The sequence below is a fragment of the Ahaetulla prasina genome, chromosome 3, assembly GCF_028640845.1.
Source record: "Ahaetulla prasina isolate Xishuangbanna chromosome 3, ASM2864084v1, whole genome shotgun sequence".
Taxonomy (NCBI): domain Eukaryota; kingdom Metazoa; phylum Chordata; class Lepidosauria; order Squamata; family Colubridae; genus Ahaetulla; species Ahaetulla prasina.
In genome coordinates this window covers 3,240,030-3,262,133 of record NC_080541.1, presented here as the reverse complement: position 1 = coordinate 3,262,133, position 22,104 = coordinate 3,240,030, and the positions used below count along the sequence as shown (strand labels likewise).

Here is a 22,104-nt window from a genome sequence, read left to right as displayed (position 1 = left end):
GGGACACTGCGACCATCATAAACGTGAGACAGTGACCAAGCATCTGAATTTTGATCTCCTGACTACAACGGTCGTAAGTGTGAAAAACGGTCATCGGTCACTTTTTTTCTGGTGTAACTTTTCCTGGTGTAACTTCGAACGGTCACTAAACGGACTGTTATAAGTTGAGGACTACCTGTACTTAAAATTGATTCGGATGGACATTCCTGTCCTCTATATTTATAGCAGTTTGCAGAGTCCCACAGTCATATGAGGGACTTCCAATGGGGGGTTTTTTTGCAAAAAAAAAAACGCATTTATTTCTTGTTTTCAGCAAAAACATCCCATAGCGCAGGGGTCTCCAACCTTGGTCCCTTTAAGACTTGTGGACTTCAACTCCCAGAGTCCCTCAGCCAGCTTTGCTGGCTGAGGGACTCTGGGAGTTGAAGTCCACAAGTCTTAAAGGGACCAAGGTTGGAGACCCCTGTCATAGCGAACAATGTGTTCGCTTAACAACCTGGGTGTTTGCTTAATGACCATACAGTTATTTAACAACCGAGGCAGAAAAAGGGGGTAAGAATGGGTTCAATCGCATGGCTACCTGCTTTATGGCCATCACGATTTGCGTCCGTAATGGGCAGACTCCATTACGGTCATAAATATGAGAACTTATGGATTTTATAGTTTTTTATTATTAATTTTAAACGGGGTTTTAGTTTCTATATATTTTAAATTTTTAGGCAAATTATAATAGGTTTTTTAATCTTGCATTTTATAGAATATTGTCTTGTCTGTTTTTTATTTGCCTGTACACCGCCCTGAGTCCTTCGGGAGAAGGGCGGTATAAAAATCAAATAAATGAATGAATGAATGAAAATGAAAAATGAATGAACTAACACATTGGAAGGTATCAGGTAAAGGAAATCACAATTACGTTGACTCAAGTTTCGGAAAATAATTTAACCCTTCTGGGGGAGAGAGATGACCTGGAAGTGTTTCCCACTACATTCGGAAACTTGAGTTTCTGAAAAGCAGTTCTGGATAATGAAGGAAAAAGTTTGGGAAACTTTTGGCTTAAGATCTTTGGCAGAATACAGCGATTGTGCTGTGATTCATTATGGATGGGGTTCCTTGTTTGTTTGTTTTTCAAATGTGCTTGCCAAGAAGGGCAGGCATTTAAATGAAGCACAGTTAAAATAAGTTAAAGTAATACATAATAATCCTGAAAGATTGATGTTGGGAGGGAGGGAGGAAGAAAATGGAGGGGAAGGAAGGAGAGAAAGGAGGAAGGAGGGAGGGAGGAAATAGGGTGGGAGGGAGAGAGGGAGGGAGGGAAGGAAAGGGAGGGAGGGGAAACAGGAGGGAGGGAGGAAATAAGAGAGAGAAGGGAGAGAAATAGGAAAGAAGGAGGAAGGAAAGGAGGAAATAGAGAAGAAAGGAGAAAGAAAGAAAGAAAGGAAACAGAGGAAGGAAGGAAGGAGAGAAAGAAGAGGGAGGGAGAAAGGAAGGAAGGAAGAGAAATAGAGAAGAGAAGAAGGAAGGAAAGAAGAAAATCGAGAAGAAAGAAAGAAAAGGAATGAGAATCAGGAAAAGGAAAGAACGGAGAGAAAGGAGGAGGGAGGAGAGAAATAGAGAAGAAGAAGGAAGGAAAGAAGAAAATGGAGAAGAAAGGAGAGAAAGAAAAGGAAGGGAATTGAAGGAGAGAAAGAAGGAAGGAGGAAGGAAGGAAGGAGGAAAGAAGAACGGAAGGAAACCAAAGGAAAGGAAAATGAAAGGGAGGGAAAAGAAAGAAAACAGAGGAAGGAAAGGAAAGGAGAAATAAAAAAGGGAAAGAGAGGGAGGGAAGGAGAAAGAAAAAAAAGAAAGGAAACAGAGGAAGGAAAGAAAGGAAAGGAAAAAGGAAAGGAAAGGAAAGGAGAAAGAAAGGAAAGGAAAAAGGAAGTAAAAGGAGACAGAGGAAGGGAAGGGAAGGAGGAAAAAGGAAAGGAAAGAAAGGAAAAAGGAAAGGAAAGGAGAAAGAAAAAGAAAAGAAAGAAAGGAGAAAGGAAGACACAGTGGCATCAGAAACTCATTGCCAGGCCTGGAAAGGCTCAGGGCCTTTTCCTTCCCACCGTTTATTTTCCTCCCCTTTGCCGACTTGGGGAAGCCCTTGGAAGTCCATCCGATCTGAAAATAAGATATCCCACAAGAGGGGGGAGGGGTTCCCTCTTTTTCCAAAACTTGATGTGGCGGCACCTCCAAATCTCAGCATCTGAAGTTTTTAAAAAGGGGAAGGGGGAGCAAAGCAGCCCCCCCAGCCCCTCCCAATCCCCACGCACGCATTGTAAGAGGGGTTGAAGGTTGCCATGGCAATCGGCGGTGGCTGGGCCCGTTATCACTTCTGCCGAATGAAAGGGGCTTGTCAGGAGGGGGTCCTCCGTCTGCTTCCCACTCCGTTGTTTTGCATAGGGGACATTTTTTTATCCCTTCGATATTTTCCTTTCTCTCTCCAAAATACAGGTGGTCCTCGACTTACGACCGCAAATGGAGCCCAGAGCTTCCTTTGCCTAAGCGAGACGGTGGTTAAGTGAGCTTTGCCCCGTTTTACAACCTTTCTCGCCGGAGTTGTTAAGTCAATCACGGCAGTTGCCAAGTTAGTAACACGGTTGTTAAGTGAATCTGGCTCCCCCCCCACCCCACCCGCCGCCACCTTGACTTTGCTGGCCAGAAGGTCACAAAAGGACCCCCGGGACATTGGAAGCGTCATAAATATGAGTCAGTTGCGCAGTGTCTGAATTTTGATTGCATGACTGTGGAGATGCTGCAATGGTCGTAAGAGTGAAACATGATAATAAATTAGGGGTCTCCAACCTTGGTCCCTTTAAGACTTGTGGACTCCAACTTCCAGAGCTTTGCTGGCTGAGGAACTCTGGGAGTTGAAGTCCACAAGTCTTAAAAGAGCCAAGTTTGCAGACCTGTCATAAATTACTTTTTTTAGTGTCGTCGTAACTTTGAATGGTCACTAAGGGAACTATTGTAAATCAAGGACTACCTGTAATCCCATTTCATGGGTCTCTGAATTGGTTGCATGGGACTTCAATTCCCAGAATTCCCAAACCGAGAGGTAAAAGAATAAAACCAATGGTTTTGAAGCATGGTCCCTTTAAGATGGGTAGACTTCAACTCCCAGAATTCCCCAGCCCGCATGCTAAAAGAATAGACCGGTGTTTTTCAAGTATGGCCACTTTAAGATGGATGGACTTCAACTTCAATAGCTGGCTGGGGAATTCTGGGAGTTGAAGTCCATCCATCTTAATGTGGCTCACGGAAATGGAACGAATAGTTTCATTTCCACGATGCTCGCCAGCCATTTTCACGGCCCAGTTGCAAACCCCACACAGCCCACTAGTGGGCGGCAGCCAACAGCTTGGGGAACCTCTGGACTAGAAGACTTCCAACTCTGTTATTTTGGGATTCTGATGTTGTTACCTAGTTGGGTAATGAAACGTCTGCAAGAAAACCAAGGACCCCACAGCCTTCCTCCTCCTCCTCCTCCTCTTCCTCCTCCGTTCTAGCACTGGTGATGTTACCTAGTTGGGTAATGAAACATCTACAAGAAAACTAATTCTGAGAGCACTAAGGATGTCGTAACCATTCTCTTCCTCCTCCTCCTCTTCTTCCTCCTCCTCCTCCTCCTCACAAACACCCCTTCCTTCTAGCACTGATGATATTACCTAGTTGGGTAATGAAACGTCGGCAAGAAAACCATCAAGCTCAGAGAGCACCAAGGACACAGTCCTCCTCCTCCTCTCCTCAGATCCTACTCTCTTGTGACACTGATCATGTTACCTAGTTGGATAATGAAACGTCGGCAAGAAAACCACCAAGCTCAGAGACGGCCACGGTTCAACCCCAAGCTACAAATATTCTTTCCTGTTAACCCCGATTCTTGTTTTCTTCCACCTTCTCTCTTGCTTTTAATTGCTTTGGCTTGAATAGTCCATCTTACTTTCCTTCATTTTTCAAAACGTAGCTTCCCCCAGATCGGGAACCGCGTAAATGTTTGTGTGTTTTTTCCCCCGGCTTGTCTCTGACTTCAGGGAGTTGCAGTAGACTGATAATGCACTTCATTACGTGCAAAATCGGTAAGGGCAGCCAAAAAAAATAAGGCCTGAAATTTGTGCAACCATGGGTGATAACAACAACTTCAGCTGGTTTTTTGTCGGCCTCTCTCTTTTTGCAAAACTAAACGCGGCCACACCCAACCAGCTGTGTAGAAAGAAGTCGTGAGGGTCGGCTTATGAATTTGGATTGTCCTGTCCCAATTCTACACATGTGATGGACACCGACCTGAATCTCTAGCCAGGTGGGAGCCTGGTACTGCCAGTTGGAAGTTCTACCATCTGAAGGACACCAGCTTGGAAGAAGGACAGGTTGGCGTGTTCCGGAGGAAGACTAAGGGGTCCTATCATATCGCAAGATCTCAAATAGACAGCTAACATCAAAAACATCATTAAAAAAGGACAACAAAGAATGTTCTTTCTGCGCCAACTCAGGAAGCTCAAACTGCCCAAGGAGCTGCTGATTCAGTTCTACAGAGGAGTTATTGAGTCTGTCATTTGCACCTCTATAACTGTCTGATTCGGTTCTGCAACCCAAGAAAAACACAGACTTCAGAGGATAATTAGAACTGCAGAAAAAATAATTGCTACCAACCTGCCTTCCATTGAGGACCTGTATACTGCACGAATCAAGAAGAGGGCCGTGAAAATATTTGCAGATCACTCGCATCCTGGACATAAACTGTTTCAACTCCTACCCTCAAAACGACGCTATAGAGCACTGCACACCAGAACAACTAGACACAAGAAGGGCCGGTTTAGCTCTGCCTGGTAAGGCCTGTTATTAAGAACACAAAGCCTGCAATTACTGCAGGTTCGAGCCCGGCCCAAGGTTGACTCAGCCTTCCATCCTTTATAAGGTAGGTAAAATGAGGACCCAGATTGTTGGGGGGGCAATAAGTTGACTTTGTAAATATATACAAATAGAATGAGACTATTGCCCTATACATTGTAAGCCGCCCTGAGTCTTCGGAGAAGGGCGGGGTATAAATGTAAACAAAAAAAAAAAAAAAAAAAAACAAGAACAGTTTTTTCCCGAAGGCCATCACTCTGCTAAACAAATAATTCCCTCCACACTGTCAAACTATTTACTGAATCTGCACTACTATTAATCGTTTCATAGTTCCCATCACCAATCTCTTTCCACTTATGACTGTATGACTGTAACTTGTTGCTGGCAATCCTTATGATTTATATTGATATATTGACCATCAATTGTGTTGTAAATGTTGTACCTTGATGAACCTTTTCTTTTATGTACACTGAGAGCATATGCACCAAGACAAATTCCTTGTGTGTCCAATCACACTTGGCCAATAAAATTCTATTCTATTCCATTCTATTCTATTCTATTCTATTCTATTCTATTCCTTTTATGTACACTGAGAGCATATGCACCAAAGACAAATTCCTTGTGTGTCCAATCACACTTGGCCAATAAAATTCTATTCTATTCCAAAGATGTTTTCTGTCTTTGACGTGGAGAATGGCGGGACTGAGGAGACATTGTTCCAAGTGGTTTGAAGAAGAACTAAAAATTTGAGATGTGGGGATGGCTACCACCTTGGCTGGCTTCAACAAAGTTGGTCCTCGGTTGGACCAATTCATCGGAGTCCTGTGGATCAGCAGTTCTTAACTTTTGAGGGCAGCCGGACCAACTCCAAAGACCAACTTCTACTGGTCCTCTTTGGTTGGCCTTCTTGGTTGGTCCAACTTGTGGATTAAATAGGTCAGGTGCCCAGTCCAGCAGAACATAGTTTACACTCTTAAATTAAGGAGTCGGGCAACCTCAAAGTCACTTTAACTAAATAAAAAAGTTACTATCTCAAGAATTTCTGCTTCTGGCACTGATGATGTTATCTAGTTTGGTAAAGAAACGTCTGCAAGAAAACAATCAAGCTCAGAGAGCACCAAGGACCCCACAGTTGGCCGCCTGCTCTTCCTCTTCCTCCTCCTCCTCTTCCTCCTCCTCCTGCTCTTCCTCCTCCTCTTCCTCCTCCTCCTCTCCGCAAACCCAACTCCCTTCTAGCACTAATGATGTTACCTAGTTGGGTAATGAAACATCTGCAAGAAAACCACCCAGCTCAGGGAGCACCAAGGATCCCACAGTTGGCCGCCTCCTCTTCCTCCTCCTCCTCTTCCTCCTCCTCCTCCTCCTTTTCCTCCTCCTGCTCTTCCTCCTCCTCTTCCTCCTCCTCCTCTCCACAAACCCAACTCCCTTCTAGCACTAATGATGTTACCTCGTTGGGTAATGAAACATCTGCAAGAAAACCACCCAGCTGTGAGAGCACCAAGGACCCCACAGTCCTCCTCCTCCTCTCCACAAACCACACTCCCTTCTAGCACTGATGATGTTACCTAGTTAGGTCATGAAACGTCTGAAAGAAAACTTAGCAAGCTCAGAGAGCACCAAGGACCCCTCATTTCTGCCCTGAGCCACAAATATTCTCCTTTTAACTGAACTTCAGCCGAATGGAATGTCCTCTCCTTTTTTTTTTTTGTACCCAGCTTGCGAAAGTAAATGGGGGGGGCAGGGGGAGGCCGGCCTGAAGGAATTCTGACATACCTCGTACTCTTGGTTGCTAAGGCTGGGGGGGTTCAATGGAAGGAGGGCTTTATCTAGAGGTCAGCCTTCTTCATTGCTGACTCAACCCTCACTCTCAAAGGGGCCTTTCTTCCCACGACTGGAAAACTTTAGAAAGTTTCATTTCATCATTTACAGGAATTGTTTCTCCTTACAATCACATTGCTCCTCCTCCTCTCCACCCCGTCCCAAGATGAGTTCGCTCTGGGAAAAGTTTGAAAAAAAAACTAAACTTCGGTGGGATTATTTACCAAAATAAATGTGCATCGTCCCTCCTTCGGCTTTATCCGATATTTTGGAAGAGTTTGGAACGTTTTTCCCGGATGTACATTTTACAGAGAGTCCTTGGCGTGTGACTGCAACGGAGCCCAGAATTTCTGTCGCTAAACGAGACAGTTGTTAGATGAATTTTGCCCCGTTTTAGGACCTTTCTGGCCTCGGTTGTTAAGTGAATCGCAGTTAATAGGTTAATCCTGGCTTCCCCATGGATTTGCTTGTCAGGAAGTCACAAAAGGGGATCACATGACACAAACACACACACCCAGGGACACTGCAACCCGTCATAAATATGAGTCAGTTGCCAAGCATCTGAATTTTGATCAGATTCTGCAATGGTCGTAAGTGTGAAAAATGGTTATAGGTCACTTGATGGTCACTAAACGAATGGTTATAAGTCAAGGACTAGAGGTACTTTTTATGCACATTTTATTTTGTTGAGTTCGGTAGCAGTTACTCTCAAGTATATCAGGGTGAATGTTAGCCTTGGGCTCAAGATCAATCAGAATAAAGCTGGAAGGGACCGTGGAGGTCTTCTAGTCCAGCCCCCTGCTCAAGCAGAAGACCCTATACCATTTCAGACAGGTTGCTGTCCCGTCTCTTCTTAAAAACTCCAAGTGATGAAGCACCCACAACTTCTGGTGGCAAGGTGTTCCACTGGTTAATTGTCCTCACTGTTAGGAAGTTTCTCCTTATTTCTAAGTCGAATCTCTCCTTGATGAGTTTCCACCCGGTGCTTCTTGTTCTGCCTTCAGGTGCTTTGGAGAATAGCTTGACTCCCTCTTCTTTGGGGCAGCCCCTCAAATACTGGAACACTGCTATCATGTCAGCCCGAGTCCTTCTTTTTTCTAGACTGGCCATGCCCAATTCCTGCAACTTTTCTTCATAATTATTTATACAAGATTAGATTAGATTAGATTAGATTAGATTAGATTAGATTAGAATAGAATAGAATAGAATAGAATAGAATAGAATAGAATAGAATAGAATAGAATAGAATAGAACAGAACAGAACAGAACAGAACAGAACAGAACAGAACAGGGAATGGGTGGGAATGGGAATGGAGTGGAGTAGAGTAAAGTAGAATAGAAAAAATAGAATGGAATGGAATGGAATAGAAGGGAAGGGAAGGGAACGGAACGGAACGGAACAGGGAATGGGTGGGAATTGGAATGGAGTAGAGTAGAGTAGAATAAAAAATATAGAATAGAATAGAATAGAATAGAATAGAATAGAATAGAATAGAATAGAATAGAATAGAATAGAACAGGGAATGGGTGGGAATGGGAATGGAGTGGAGTAGAGTAAAGTAGAATAGAAAAAATAGAATGGAAGGGAAGGGAAGGGAAGGGAAGGGAACGGAACAGAACAGAACAGAACGGAACAGGGAATGGGTGGGAATTGGAATGGAATAGAGTAGAGTAGAATAAAAAATATAGAATAGAATAGAATAGAATAGAATAGAATAGAATAGAATAGAATAGAATAGAATAGAATAGAACAGGGAATGGGTGGGAATGGGAATGGAATAGGGTAGAGTATAATAAAGAATAGAATAGAATAGAGTATATATAATTATTTATGCAAATACTTCAAAGGAAAGATTCACTTTTGATTTGAAGTAGGACAGTTTAGTTTTTTTCTCTCCACTTCTGTCAATTATGAACGTATTCCTTGGGAACAGGTTACACTGAAATTATAAGGAATTTTATCAAGAAATGTCCTGAACGTTCAGATGCCCCCGTGTGATACTCCCACATCTAAAATCAGTCTTGCAAAGTAAATTCATTCTAGCAAGATCACGGCATAAATCCAAAAAAAACACCATTTTTTCATCTGCTGTATAAACAGGGATGCACTATTACCGTAATGTATGTGTGAACCATTTAGCACACTCTGGAAGCTGCCAGGTAAATATTACCCATAGCTTTTAATTTAATTTGTGCTCAGAAGATCCAGCTGGAAAGTTATGAAAATGAGTCCGATATTTCACTTGCTGAAAACTAGCCTTCGTTTCTGGTTTCAGATCAGTCTTTTCCAAGTTCAAAAGATCTCACTTTAACAGGGAATTGTTGTTGTTGTTGTTATTATTATTATTATTATTATTATTATTATTATTATTATTATTATTATTATTGATTTAATCTTCTATTTGATTTCCTGTCTGGGACTAGTAAAAAGTTAACAGATCAAGGCTTAACCGAGGACCTAAGAGCTGTTAAGGTAACATCTGAGTATATAGGCAGTTCTGAATAAGGTGTGTTTTGTTGTTGTTGTTGTTTTTGCAAAATCAGAATATCCAGGTATGATAAATTCAAAATTCCCAGGTATCTAGGCAGCTCTTTGGGGATTGCTCCAAGGGCTCCTCTTACTATTGGTACAAGCATTTATTTCTTCCTCAACGATCGCCCGACTTCAATTTGCAGATCGCGATATTTTGCTATTTTTTTTCTACCTGTTTCTCTCCCAATTCCTGCATCACCTGGTGTAGCAATATCAATGAACCAGGTATTTTTCTTCTCCATAATAGCCATGTTGTGAGCCAGAGGTCTGTCTGTTTGGATCCGAAAGTCCTACAGGATCTTGACTTGCTCATTTGCAAGAACTTTGTCGATTTGGTGTTCCCGGTAATTTTTGCTGCATTCATACCCAAACTTCTGGCAAATCGTCAATGTATGATTTTTGGCAACTCGATCGTGACGTTGTAGATAATCCATTTGTGAGATTATTGCTGCAGCCCCTGATCCACTGTTTCATTTTTCTTGTTGCATAAGCGGCCTTTTGCCGAGGGGTTGAATTTTTGCTTTCATGGAATTGGTCTGCTTGGATTTGTTCTTAGGCAGCCAAAACAAAGCCTTCAGTTTCTTTCTTCAGCTCTCCTGATGTCAACCATATCCATGTTAAATGTCTATGGAGATTCTCCATCATCCAGGTCATAGTTATCCCAAAGGTGCTGTTGGAAGAAATGTCCTTCTGGGTTCAGTTCCAAGTGGGGAGAAAGACACTGGAAACATGGAAGCTGTTTGGAAAGATGGTTTAATGGTGGACAGAACCACATGGTTTTGCAGTCCTAGCCAAAAAAGCACATGTGAGAGAGAGAGAGAGATTTATACCCTCTTTTGGGCTTTGAATTTGAGCTTGTATTCTGATTGGTTGTCAGACTCCCATGGGGCCATTCAGCGGTAACTTTGCAGATTGTCTTTTGAGTCCCAGGCTTGGTTGAGCCTTGCTGGGTGATGCAATCTCCCCAGGTGCCATGTGGTGAGTTCTGTTGCTAGGTGGGTAGAGGGCTAATCCTAACTTTGTTGCTACCAGCCTGCCTTCCATTGAGGACCTGTATACTGCACGAATCAAGAAGAGGGCCGTGAAAATATTTACAGACCCCTCACATCCAGGACATAAACTGTTTCAACTCCTACCCTCAAAACGACGCTATAGAGCACTGCACACCAGAACAACTAGACACAAGAACAGTTTTTTCCCGAAGGCCATCACTCTGCTAAACAAATAATTCCCTCAACACTGTCAGACTATTTACTGAATCTGCACTACTATTAATCTTCTCATAGTTCCCATCACCAATCTCTTTCCACTTATGACTGTATGACTGTAACTTTGTTGCTGGCAATCCTTATGATTTATATTGATATATTGACCATCATTTGTGTTGTAAATGTTGTACCTTTGATGAAGGTATTTTTTTTTCTTTTTTCTTTTATGTACACTGAGAGCATATGCACCAAAACAAATTCCTTGTGTGTCCAATCACATTTGGCCAATAAATAAATTCTATTCTGTTGGATCTTGGGTGAGGGCATTTGCTTATGAATAGACCTAGCTATCTCTTTATCTCTTACGTGCTGACCTCTCCTGTGGGCTATTGAGAGTGAGTCTGCTTCCTGCCTAAAAATATGTTTTTCCATTTCTCATCCAGGGAGGTATAATATTCTGCCTTTTTTAATATTTCCTAGAATATTTCATTTTTCTAGGAGGGGGTGGGTGCTAACTTCCTATAGTGTTTTCTCAAGAGGCAGCTAGTCTTTCTGGTTTTTCTTTGAAGATGTTTCACTTCTCATCCGAGAAGCTTCTTCAGCTCTGACTGGATGGAGATAAATCCTTCCATTCCCCACCATCGGACCTGAAGTAGCTTCTCGGATGAGAAGCGAAACCTCCTCAAAGAAAAACCAGAAAGTCCAGTTGTCTCTTGAGGGGGGGGAAAAAAAGGCTCTTTGGGACATCTCCTTGTTAGCGTTGTAGCTACCTTTCCTTCAACGTCCTTCAAGGACGTTGTTCCTACTGTTGTTGTACTTGTTGTCATTATGCTTAATTTCCCTTTTTTTTTTTTTTTGGCAGGGTTGCGACTCCTTGGCCCAGACGCAACGCACCAAGTTGCAACACCGCCGCGCAAGAATCAACCAGCAGATCAACAAAGAGATGAGGATGAGAACCGGGGCCGAGAATCTGTTCAGGTTTGTGTGGGCTAAATTAGCACCGTAAAGGCGAGCGCGAATAACACGAATTCGTCACAACCGTTTCTTATTTTATTATTTTATTTATTTATTTTTGTCAATCCTATATAAAATAACAGGTAAAAGTATAAACATAATTTGGATACATGAAAAGAGTAAGTAAAAAAGGAATATTAGGACAGGGAGGGTAGGCACACAGGGGCATTTATGCACGCCCCTTACAGACCTCTTAGGAATGGGATGAGGCCGACAGTAGACAGTTTAAGCTTAAAGTTTTAGGGGTTTGGGGAGAATGCACTATCAGAGTCTGGTAGTGCATTCCAGGCATTGACCACTCTGTTGCTGAAGTCATATTTTCTGTAATTGAGTTTGGAGCAGTTTACCTTGAGTTTGTATCTATTATTTGTTCTGTTTCCCTCCCCCAATACTCCCAACAAAGAATCAGTCAAAGGCCTTCTTTTCTAATTTATTTACATAGATAAACGAGCCTGCCAAGTCTCTGGAGATAACTAGGAAATTATAGATAAGGCCAGAGTTACTCACGAATATATTCTTCCCTCCATTGATACAGTTTGCCTGCGCAAATTCATTGCTTTGTCCAAGACAAAAAACCAGGAAGTTCCGCCTCCTGCTTTTAATAACCTCTGTAGATGTCATGCATGACTCATCATTCTTTGGCTTTGTCCCAACGCCTCCTCTGCTGCGCGCGCCAGTCACGTCTGCGCAGTCTTGCATCAAGCCAAAACTGTTCTTGGGGCATTGCCAAATCAGAATAAGGCCCGGGAGAATCAGGCCTTGCCGGCCCCTCCTCCTCCCTTTGAGTGGGTGCCAGGGAGGGAGAGGGCCCAGGAGAAGCAGGCCTTGCCTGGTCTTCTCCCTCACTTTCTGAATCATCCGAGTCCAGGAGTCCGAGTCCAGGAACCTGGGTCACAACAATTGATGTGGTTGAAGCTGAAGTAGTCATTGACAGGTAGGACATTGTGGTAGATAATTTTATGTACTACGCTTAGGTCAGATTGAAGTCTGCATAGTTCTAAATTGTCTAAGCCCAAAATTTGGAGTCTGGTGGCAAAAGGTATTTTATTTCGAGTGGAGGAATGGAGGACTCTTCTCGTGAAATATCTCTGGACTCTCTCGATTGTATTAATGTCCGATATGCAGTGCGGGTTCCAGACAGATGAGCTGTATTCAAGAATTGGTCTAGCAAATGTTTTGTATGCTCTAGTTAGTAGTACAATATTACCAGAGAAGAAGCTAGGCAAGATTAGGTTAACAACTCTTAGTGCCTTTTTGGCAATGTTGTTACAGTGGGCTCTGGCACTTAGATCTTTAGAAATGACTACTCCAAGGTTCTTGACAGAATAAGGGTCATTTATAAGGTCATGTCCATCTAATTTGTATTTTATGTTTTGAATTTTTTTGCCTTCTTTGAGACGAGTCTTCTTGCGTAAAGAGAGATTGTTTTCTCGCTTAAAAAGTGAAAAAACTGAAAGCTGCAACTTTGGGGCAGTTGGTATGCAAAGATCTGATGAAAAGGCCAGCTGGTGACCTCCGCAGCCTGTTTTTATACCTGATGCTCAGCATTTTTATTTTATTTTTGGCTCTTAATGTTCAGAAACTTAGAAAGGGAGGAAAGGAAAACATTTGCAGAGGTACACAATGCACACAACTGCCTACACGCTCACGTAGTCCAAAGAAGGGAGATGTTGGTTTGAAACATTCAAAACCCCCTTTCTGGATAGGTCAATGCCCACGAAAAATTCCCATTTATATAAGTATCTTCGTTGAAGGCTTTTTCAATATTCGTGGCCATTGTGCTAAATTCTCAACCAATGCAATTTCTGTCCGTTTTGTTGTCGTTGTGTTTCAGGTAGTTCTTAACTTCCATCCATTTGTTTAGCAGCTGTTTGAAGTTATAATGGCACTGAGAAAAAATGGCTTATGACCGTTTTTCACACTTAACGGCCGTTGCGTCATCCCAAGGTCACGTGATCAAACTTCAAACACTTGGCAACTGGCATGTACTTATGACAGTTTCAGTGTCCCGCGGTTATGTGATCCCCTTTTGAGACCTCCTGGTGAGCCAAGTCAATGTGGAAGCCAGATTCAGTTAACAGTTGTGTTACTGACTTCATATCTGCAGCGATTCACTTAACAACGGTGGCAAGAAAGGACATAAAATGGGGCAAAACTCACTTAACAACTGTCTTAATTAGTGGTGGAAATTTTGGGCTCAGTTGTTGTAAGTTAAGGACAACTACCTGCACAGGCAACCCTTGACTTATGACCATTCATTTAACGTAAAAGAGACTTATGACCTGTCCTCGCCGTTATGTCCGTTGTGGCATTCCCATGATCATGTGATCAAAAGTTGGGCGCTTGGCAAGCAGTTGCAGGATCCTAGGATCATGTGATCTTATCCACGTCCTTCCCAGCCCACTCCTGACAAAGTCAATGGGAGAGGAAGCTAGATTCACTTAATGACTGTGATTTGCTTAACAGCCATGGCCAAAAGGTCGTATATTTGGCACGATTTCACAGCCGCTCTTGGCTAACATGGAAATTCTGATTTCAACTTTGGCCATAAGTCGAGGTCCACTTGTGTTTCAGCCTATCTGAAGTTGTAGGAAGGCTACCAAGAAGAATGCAAACTCTCTTCCTTGGAGTCTTGCATGCCACAAATTTTGTAACACGTCAACAGTGTTTTATCTCGGTTTGGCAGCCGGGCGCGGATTCCTTTGGCTCAGCCTGAGTGGGAATGGCGAGCGTTGGGAATTGCAGTTTTCAAGGCGCCTCCCCCTCTTGGGACGCTCCCCTGAGACGTGTCCGTTTTCCACCCTGGCATCTGTCAAAACAAGATTGCTATTTTTATGAACTTCTTATTCATTAAACATCAACTGAACATTGAAAAATATATCACAAATATCAATGACCAGTGCTGATGGTTATTATTATTATTATTATTATTATTATTATTATTATTATTATTATTATTATTATTATTATTATTTACTTTATTCATTAAATATGAAGCTCAGTCAACTGAACATTTAAAAATTTATCAGAAATATCATTGGCCGGCACTGATGGTTGTTGTTGTTGTTGTTGTTGTTGTTGTTATTATTATTATTATTATTATTATTATTATTATTATTATTATTATTATTAGCACAGTCTGCCAGATGTTTTATTTATTTATTTATTTATTTATTAAACTTTTATACCGCACCATCTCCCGCAGGACTCAGGGCGGTTCACAGCCATATTAAAATACAACAATATAATAAATAACAATATAAAAACAAATTAAAACTAAATATTTTAATGGCCAAATCACTAAAACGGTAGAGACCGATTAAAAACCCATTTAAAATTTCACTAAAATATTTCTTAAGCTAGTCCAGCTCGCTGAAATAATAAAGTCTTCAGTTCACGTCTGAAGGCCCGGAGGTCGGGGAGTTGTCATAACCCCGGAGGCAGCTCGTTCCACAGGGCCGGTGCTGCCACAGAGAAGGCCCCTCCCCCTGGGGGTCGCCAACCTGCACTGTTTGGTCGATGGCACCCTGAGGAGGCCCGCTCTGTGGGAGCGCACAGGTCGTTGGGAGGCAATCGGCGGCAGAAGGCGGTCTCGAAGGTATCCCGGTCCTAAGCCATGGAGCGCTTTAAAGGTGGTGACCAAAATCTTGAATTGCACCCGGAAGGCCACCGGCAGCCAGTGTAGGCCGCGCAGGATGGATGTTATGTGGGAGCAGCGCGGTGCTCCCTCTATCACCCGCGCGGCTGCATTCTGGACTAGCTGGAGCCTCCTGGTGCTCTTCAAGGGGAGCCCCATGTAGAGAGCATTGCGATAGTCCAGGCGGAAAGTGACGAGGGTGTGAATGACCGTGCGTAAGGCGTCCCGGTCAAGGAAGGGGTGCAACTGGCGAATCAGGTGGACCTGATAAAATGCTCCCCTGGCAACGGCTATCAAATGTTCCTCTAAGGACAGCCGATCGTCCAGGAGAACGCCTAAGTTGCGCACTCCTCCCCTGGGGGTCAGTACTTCCCCCGCAACAGTCAGCGATGGTGTAAGCTGACTGTACCGGGACGCCGGAACCCAGAGCCACTCTGTCTTGGAAGGGTTGAGTTGGAGCCTGTTCCTCCCTATCCAGACCCGCACGGCCTCAAAACACCGGCCCATCACCTCAACGGCTTCATTGGGGTGGTTCGGGGTGGAAATGTACAGCTGGGTATCATCAGCGTACAGATGATAATCCACCCCGAAACCATGGATAACCTCACCCAGCGGCTTCATATAGATGTTGAACAGGAGAGGCGAGAGAACAGACCCCTGAGGTGCACCCACAAGTGAGGCGCCTTGGGGCCGATCTCTGCCCTCCTGCCAACACCGTCTGCGAACGGTCAGAGAGATAGGAGGAGAACCACCGATAAACGGTGCCTCCCACCCCAATCCCTCCAACCGTCGCAGCAGGATACCATGGTCGATGGTATCAAAAGCCGCCGAGAGGTCTAACAGAACCAGGACAGAGGAACATCCCCTGTCCCGAGCCCTCCAGAGGTCATCCACCAACGCGACCAAAGCCGTCTCGGTGCTGTATCCAGGTCTGAAACCGGACTGGAACGGGTCCAGATAGACAGTTTCCTCCAGGTATTGAGGAAGCTGATATGCCACCACACTCTCAACAACCTTCGCCAAAAAGCGAAGGTTTGAGACTGGACGATAGTTCGCTAATACAGCTGGGTCCAGGGAGGGCTTCTTGAGGAGGGGCCTCACCACTGCCTCTTTCAAGACGGCGGGGAAAATGCCCCCCAACAAAGAAGCGTTGGTAACTCCCAGGAGCCAGCCTCGTGTCACCTCCCGTGTGGCCAGTACCATCCACGGGTTCAGTAGGTTTGGCATTTTTGTCTACCTATTGAGTCCTTATCAAGGACCTGGGATAAGCAGATTATTATTATTATTATTGTTGTTGATGAGGATGAGGATGAGGATAATAATGTTACTATTATTATTTTATTGAAATTCAGTCAACTGAACATTTAAAAATTTATCACAAATATTGACTAGCATTGATTGTTGTTGTTGTTGTTGTTGTTATAGGTAGTCCTCGATTTACAACCACAATTGAGCCCAACATTATGTTGTTAACTGAGAAAATTTGATAAGCGTGTTTTGTCCCATTTTATGACTCTCCTTGCCACCGTTGTTAAATGAATCACTGCCTTTGTTAAATTAGTCACGCGGTTGTTAAGTGAATCTGGCGTCCCCGTTGTCTTTGCCGGTTGGAAGGTGGTGAAAGGGGGATCACGTGACCCTGGGACGCTGTAACCGTCGTAAGTATGAAACAATTGCCAAGTCTCTGAAGGTAAATCACGTGACCTATTGGGATATTGGAATGGTCCTAATTGTGTAAAAACATCATAAGCCTCTTTTTTTCAGTGCTGTTGTAACTTTGAACGGTCACTAAACGAGTCACTGTAAATTGAGGACTAGCTGTAGAGAAAAACGCAAGATCTCTAAAACTGTGTGCAGGCAATCCTCGACTTACGACCCCACATTTCTGTTGTTAAGGGAGATATCGGTTAAGCAGGTTTTGCCCCGTTTTTACGACCTTTTCTTGCCTCGGTTGTTAAACGAACCACTGCAGTTGTGAAGTTAGTCCCGCGGTTGTTAAGTGAATCAGGCGTCCCGTTGTCTTTGCCGGTTGGAAGGTGGTGAAAGGGGATCACGTGACCCTGGGACGCTGTAACCGTCGTAAGTATGAAACAATTGCCAAGTCTCTGAAGGTAAATCACGTGACCTATTGGGATATTGGAATGGTCCTAATTGTGTAAAAACATCATAAGCCTCTTTTTCAGTGCTGTTGTAACTTCGAACGGTCACTAAACGAACTGTTGTAAGTTGAGGACTAACTTGTCGAGACTGAGTAATTTTTCCTCTTTTCTTCACTAGGGCCACCAGTAACCACAAAGTCAAAGAGACCGTTGCTTTGGAACTCAGCTACGTCAACTCCAACTTGCAGCTACTCAAGGAGGAACTGGAAGAGTTGAACAGTTGCATGGAGGTCTACCAGAATGACAGGTGAGGTGATTGGCAGCTGTCAGTTTGGAGAAGGGGAAGTTTCTGGAGGTGGACTTCAGGGGTTGGGAAATTAAGTTGTCCTTTGCAGCTTAATTCCCACCTCTTGTTCCCTCTGCCTTTTCACTGGACATCTCTAGAACGGAATCTTGGGCCTTCGCAAAACGTCCTCAACTTAATGACCGTAATGGAGCCTGCTGCCCATTACAGTCGTAAAAGAGGTCACCCATGCAACCGGCCTTAATTTATAAACTTTTATGTGATGGTTGTTAATAAACTGGTCATTAAGCAAAGCAATGGAGCGCTTCTGCCGAAAACCGAAAATGCCAGTTTTGGGTAAAGCCATCATAAAACAAGGTCATGTGACTGCAGGATACCCCAAATTGGACAACTCACCATGGCCAACTCACCACAGCCAACTCACTACAGCCAACTCTCCATGGCCAAGTCACCACAGCCAATTCTCCACGGCCAACTCTCCACGGCCAACTCTCCATGGCCAACTCACCACAGCCAACCCACTGCAGGACAACTCATTGCAGGACAATTTATCAGTTCAATGTAATTATTTGAAATAAATATAAAGTTTTAATTTTTGCCATTCACGTTTCATTCTGCCCCTCCCTTTGCAGACTTTCTTTAATTATTCTATTCCACCATTTCTTTGCTATCAGTGTAACTCTCGTCCTGCAGTGAGTTGGCCTTGGCGAGTTGTTTAATGGCAAGTTTTTAAGAAGAGATTACACAACCATTTGTCTAAAATGGTATAGGGTTTCCTGCCTAAGCAGGGAGTTGGACTAGAAGACCTCCATGGTCCCTTCCAATTCTGTTATTCTATAGAATGGGAATTGGTAGGGTAGAGTAGAGTAGAGTAGACTAGACTAGACTAGACTAGACTAGACTAGAATGGCATGGCATGGCATGGCATGGCATGGCATGGCATGGCATGGCATGGCATGGCATGGCATGGCATGGCATGGCATGGCATGGAATACCATTTGTCTGAAATGGTATAGAGCTTTCTGCCTGAGCAGAGGGTTGGACTAGAAGACCTCCAAGGTCCCTTCCAACTCTCTTATTCTGTATTCTACATTGGCCACTGCGAATTGTCATAGACCTCCTGCAAACAGCCATGAATTCAAGCCCCACATGCAGGAAGGAATTCAGCCATCAGAACTCAGGAACCAATTGAGGTATCCTCAATTGTAGGTCCATCAACTACAAACAGTTGCTAAGCAACCGGTCATAAGTCAAGGACTACCTTTGCAAGCCGGTCGGTACATTGCAGGTAGCCTTCGACTTACAGCCGTTCATTTAGTGACCGAAGTTACAACGGCAACTAGCCTTCCCTCCTTTATAAGGTAGGTAAAATGAGGACCCAGATTGTTGGGGGCAATAAGTTGACTCTGTATATAATATGGATGAAGACTATTGCTTGACATAGTGTAAGCCGCCCTGAGTCTTCGGAGAAGGGCGGGATATAAATGCAAATAAAAAAAAAGAAGTGACTCAGGGACGTTTTTTCGCGCTTACGACCTCTGTAGCATCCCCACGGTCATGTGATCAAAATTCAACAGACAACTGACTCATCCTTACGTCACTGTTCTCCTAAGGTCAGGTGATGGATGCCCTTTTCCAGACCTTCCGACGAGCAAAATCAACGGGGAAGCCAAGGTTCGCTTAACAACCGGGTTGCTAACTTTATCCCCTGCCATGATTCCACTTCACCGCTGACGGCAAGGAAGGTTGTAAAACGGGGGCAAAGCTCACTTAACGACCGAAATGTTGGGCTCAGTTGTGGTCGTAAATCGAGGACTCTCGGTATCTTCCTTCTTCCTGAGAAGTAAAACAAATAAGCTTTGGGAACAGCTGGTTCTGCGAAGCGAAGAGAACTGGAATTCTCCCAGCAGATTTCCTGACTTTCAAAATCCCCCCGGCCAATTTTCCAAGTTGACTCACGCAGTGACGAAGTTAAGAACATCTCCTGGAACAAACAAATGAAGGCATCTGCCAGATCATCTGAGTCACTTTTAATGAGCCACATTCTGAATGTTAAACTTTGGGGTAGAATTTTGCAATATGGGAAATCCTCGGGTTACAACCGTTCGTTTAGCGACAGTTCAACGTTACGACAGTGCTGGGGAAAAAAACAACTTAAGACCGTGGCAACCTTCCCCTACAGTCACGGGATCAAAATTTGGACGCTTGGCAACTGACTTGTAATTATGATGCTTGCAGCGTCCCCGGGTGTTGTGACCCAAGCCCAAGTAGGTAGTAGGAAACTCAGTCAGTGAAATAACAAACAAACTTTATTCGACCAGCTGAGAATTACTTCATTCCCAGCGTCATTCAACTCAAATTAAAACAAATTCCTCCCAATACAAATTCCTCAGTCCTATTGCAAACCTTGCTCCAATTAGGCAAACTGCCAAAGGCCTTTCTTGGCAAAAGTTCAGAAGACGCCGATATGAAACGAATGCAAGAAGACGAAGCTATCAATGTTGTTTTCCAGCAAAGGGCCCAAATGCCCTTGCTGGTCCTTTAAGCCTTATGGGAGGGGCCAATCATCTCTTGGCCCTACTCCTGAGTTGTCCTCTTTGCTTCAGCTGCTCTTGCCTTCTGGAAGCTCTTCTCATGCGTGTACTAGGAACAGGCTCCTCCTGTTCCTCTGCCTCACTACTATCAGCTTCTGGAGGCTCTGGAGTCCGCACCTCACTCCCCGATGGCCCTGGCCTCACCTCAGCCTCATCGCTGTCCGACTCTGTTGCCAGCTCCGCGGGCTGCTGGCGGACCACAACACCGGGGTCATGTAATCCCCTTTTTGTGACCTTCCAACGAGCCGAGTCAAAAGTCCACAAATGGAGTCCAAGCTTTCTGTCGCTAAGCGAGACAGTTGTTAAGTGAGACATTTGCCCTGTTTTATGACTTTCCTTATCACATTGGTTGTTATCACACTACAGTTGTTAAGTAAGGAACCCGGTTGTTAAGTGAATTGGGCTTCCCCATGGACTTTGCCTGTCAGGGAGGTCGCAAAACGGAATCACGTAACTCCGGGGCACTGCGACCATCATAAATATGAACCAGCTGCCGACTGTCCGAATTTGGATCACGTGACCCTGGGGATGCTGCAACAGTCCTAAGTGTGAAAAACGGGTTTTTTCAGTGTCGTTGTAACTCTGAGTGGTCACTAAACGAACTATTGTAAGTTGAGGAATACCTGTAATTGGGCCTGTGTGGCCCCCTCCAAAATTTGCTCTCATCCTTCTCACCATCTCTCTCCCTCTCTCTCTCTCTTTCTTTTTCTCTCTTTTCCCCTCTCTTTCTCTCCCTCTCTTCTCTTCTCTCTTGCTCTCTATTTTTCCCCTTTTTTCTCTCTCTTTCTTCTCTCTTCTCTCTTGCCCTCTCTTTTCTCTTCTCTTCTCTCCCTCTTCTATTCTGTCTCACCTCTTCTCTCTCTCTCTTCTCTCTCTCTTTTCCCCTCTTTTTCTCTCTCTCCGTCTCTCACTCTTCTATCTCTCCTCTCTTCTCTCTTGCTCTCTCTTTTTTCACTCTTTCTCTCTTTTTCTCCATCTTCTTTCTTGCTCTCTTTTCCCTTTTTCTCTCTCCATCTCTTTCTTCTCTCTCTCTCTTGCTCTCTTTTCCCTTTTTCTCTCTCCATCTCTCTCTTATCTCTTGCTCTCTCTTTTCCCCTCTTTTTCTCTCTTCTCTCCTCTCTTCTCTCTGTCTCTGCTCTCTTGCTCTCTTTTCCCCTTTTTTCTCTTTCTCCTTCTCTTCCTCTCCCTCTCTCTCTCTCTCTCTCTCTCTTCTCCCTTGCTCTCTCTTTTTTCCCCTCTCTCTTTTTTACTCTCTCCCTCCCTCTCTCCCTCTTCTATCTCTCCCACTCTCTCTTCTCTCTCTCTCTTTCTCTCTCTTTCTCTCTCTCAGTGACTCCATTAGCGTCCCGATGATCCCGCTGGGGTTGAAGGAGACCAAAGAGCTCGACTGGGCAGCTCCTCTGAAGGTAAGGAGATCTCTCAGGAGCCATTGGTGATCCAGTCGGCAGCCTTTCAAGGGACGCCAAGAGTTGGGTACCAAACAGCCCTTCAATCTAGTGGGACTTCTCATGAATTCCTAAGTTCCAAAAACTGAAGTTTCCTTTGGGGAACCGGGGTATGAAATTTTCTAGCTGGAGGGGGATAGAATTGAAGAATGCGGTTGACAGGTTGTCCTTGACTTACAACAGTCCATTTAGTGACCGTTCGAGGTTACGACGGCACTGAAAAAGGTGATTTAGGACTGTTTGTCACATACAACCGTTGCAAGAATCCCCAGGGTCATGTGATCAAAATTCAGACGCTTGGCCACTGGTGTGTACTTACGACGGTTGCCGTGTCCCGGGGTGTGTGTGTGTGTCATGTGATCCGCTTTTGCAACCTTCTGACCAGCAAAGCCCATAGGGGAGCCAGATTCACTTAACAACTTAAGAACTGTGATGATTCACTTAACAACGGCAGCAAGAACGGTCATAAAAATGAATCAAAACGTATTTAATAAATGTCTCAGGGAACAAAGAAAACTCTGTTCTGGTTGTAAGTCGAGGACTTGATTTCGCAGTGACCTTGAAAGCGGGAATTTCAGGC

At 44.1% G+C, this 22,104-nt stretch overlaps 1 protein-coding gene across 3 annotated transcripts in view; it reads left to right on the top strand.

The window, feature by feature from the left end:
- RHPN1 (rhophilin Rho GTPase binding protein 1) overlaps nt 1–22,104 on the top strand; it is a 54,435-nt gene that overhangs the window by 4,810 nt on the left and 27,521 nt on the right. For all 3 annotated transcript variants that reach the window (XM_058174371.1, XM_058174370.1, XM_058174372.1), the window contains exons 2-4: nt 11,294–11,409; nt 17,360–17,488; nt 21,410–21,485. In XM_058174371.1, the coding sequence (XP_058030354.1) occupies nt 11,294–11,409; nt 17,360–17,488; nt 21,410–21,485 (321 nt within the window). The remainder of the gene's footprint in view (nt 1–11,293; nt 11,410–17,359; nt 17,489–21,409; nt 21,486–22,104) is intronic.